This window comes from Nicotiana sylvestris, chromosome 1 (assembly GCF_000393655.2).
Source record: "Nicotiana sylvestris chromosome 1, ASM39365v2, whole genome shotgun sequence".
NCBI classification, from domain to species: Eukaryota; Viridiplantae; Streptophyta; class Magnoliopsida; order Solanales; family Solanaceae; genus Nicotiana; species Nicotiana sylvestris.
In genome coordinates, this window is record NC_091057.1 from 18,788,098 (window position 1) to 18,790,474 (window position 2,377).

Sequence of the window (2,377 nt, forward strand, 5' to 3'; positions counted from 1 at the left end):
TCTTAGAAGTTTAAACAGTAAAAACTTATGGGGCTATAATATTTATGTGACTATAAAAACTTCTCATGAAAGAAAAAATGAGTAAAAATTAAAAAATTAAAATTAGATTATTTTCAAATATATTTTTTATTGTTATTTTGGAATAAACTAAAAAAGAAAGTATGTTACGTAAATTGAAACAGAAGAATAATATATTTTCTTATCGTAATAATTATTAATTACGAGTAAGTATTTCAAATACAAAGTTTTGTACATTTGCAAAATATGTTAGTAGAACTTGTTCTCTTTTCTTCAATTATATGATCATTTTCTCTACTTGTACATACACACCAAAAATAGTTGTGCAAAATTGAAAGAATTTTAGTAAAAAAACAAAAATCAAAAGAGTCCAAAACCAGAACACTGACAGATAAGATCCAGCCATATACCTCACTCAACACTAATCCTTCCTATAAAAGCAACATTCATCCCCTCTTTCTTTCTTGCCCTGCCACTTACTAATCTTCCTCCTCCCTTCGCTCCGCCTCCACCCACCATCCGCCGCCGTAGGTATGGATGTAAAACACCCCCAACCACCACCTTCCACCGTCAAAATCAAAAGAACCACCAGCTCCGACGGTAGCGGAACCGGTACAATAATTCTCAATAAATACCAACTCGGTCGTCTTTTAGGCCGTGGCAGCTTTGCTAAAGTCTACCTCGGCCGTTGTTTAGATGACAATAATACAGAAGTCGCCATTAAAGTTATAAACAAAACCGGTTCAACAACTACTTTTGATGCTTCTATGGAACCTCGTATAATCCGAGAAGTCTCCGCCATGCGCCGACTTAATCACCACCCAAACATCCTTAAACTCCACGAAGTCATGGCTACAAAAACCAAAATCTACTTCGTAATGGAACTCGCACACGGCGGAGAACTTTTTACGAAGCTCAACCGCCGTGGCGGCCGGTTTTCTGAATCAACCGCTCGGTTTTATTTCCACCAGCTTGTCTCCGCCCTACACTTCTGCCACCAAAACGGCGTCGCTCACCGCGATATTAAACCTCAAAATCTCCTCCTAGACAAAGACGGTCACCTTAAAATCTCCGACTTCGGACTCTCCGCCTTGCCGGAGCAACTACGTAACGGTCTCCTCCACACCGCTTGTGGAACTCCGGCGTATACTGCACCTGAAGTAGTTTACAGAAAAGGATACGACGGAGCTAACGCAGATGCATGGTCATGTGGGGTTATTCTCTTCGTATTTCTCGCCGGTTGTTTACCATTTGATGATTCAAATTTACCTAACATGTATAAAGCTATACATCGCCGTGAATTTAAGTTTCCCGATTGGATTTCAAAGCCGGCTCGGAAAGTAATAAACCGGTTGCTTGACCCGAACCCGGATACGAGATACAGTATTGAGGAGTTGATGAATACTTCATGGTTTAAAAGATCTTCATCAATGAAACAAGAAGAGATTAAGCAATTTGGTGAGGGGATTTTGGAGAAGGAAAGTAGTAAACATATGGGGAGAATGAATGCGTTTGATATTATATCGATGAATTCGGGGTTGGATTTGTCGGGGTTGTTTGAAATGGGATTGAATAAGAAAGAAATGAGGTTTACGACGAATGTGGGGGTGATTGAGGTTGGGGAGAAAGTGATGAAGATTGGGAAAGATGGAGGGTATAGAGTGGAAAGAAGGAAGAGTGGGGGAATTGGGTTGGTGAAAGGGAGAGTGGTTTTGTTGGTGGAAATGTTGGAGGTGGCAAAGGAGTTATGGTTGGTGGAGTTTAAGGTTGTGAATGGTGGAACAGAATTTGAGGATTGTCAATGGGAGGAATTGAAAATTGGGTTGAAAGATATTGTTGTTTCATGGTACAATGATGGATCTTGAAGAGGATTGGTGGTGGTGGTGGTGGTGGAACATGGCAGTGGCCAGTGGCCAGCGGCCGGCGGCAAAGTTTGAGTTCCCTTTGTGGTGGCAGATGGCGGCGGATGGAAGCGGCATTACATAGTGGTAGGTGTCTTTGATACTTGATCTTCCAGGGTGTATAGGCAATTTAGGCATTAGGCAGTAATTAGGGAGCTAAAATGTAGTTCTTGTTAGTCTTTTTTGGATTCTGTAAATTGAAATGGAAATCATATTTTTGGTTTAGTTGCACATATTTTTTAATCGTTTCTTTTTAATATTTCCATTTGATTTGAATCTAGTGCTAGACCCATGGATCATGAAATATATCTCTATAATTTTTTCAAGGTTAGGTAGCCCGATGCGAGCAGTGGCTGCTCCCACGGCTCGATAATCAAATTTGGTTTGTAAATCTTTCAGAAAATAGTTTTAAATGGGTGGGTGGCTGTGGAATTCCATTCTTTTAGAAGACACTGAAA

At 40.3% G+C, this 2,377-nt stretch overlaps 1 protein-coding gene across 1 annotated transcript; it reads left to right on the top strand.

Moving 5' to 3' along the window:
* Positions 1-467: 467 nt before the first annotated feature.
* Positions 468-2,150, top strand: LOC104223840 (CBL-interacting serine/threonine-protein kinase 7). The gene has a single exon (XM_009775342.2). The coding sequence runs from the start codon at positions 552-554 to the stop codon at positions 1,881-1,883; it is 1,332 nt and encodes a 443-aa protein (XP_009773644.1). The 5' UTR covers positions 468-551; the 3' UTR covers positions 1,884-2,150.
* Positions 2,151-2,377: the final 227 nt, after the last annotated feature.

Bases quoted from the DNA above. Each gene is read 5' to 3' on its own strand.
- LOC104223840 (XM_009775342.2), top strand. From the start codon at position 552: ATGGATGTAAAACACCCCCAACCACCACCTTCCACCGTCAAAATCAAA.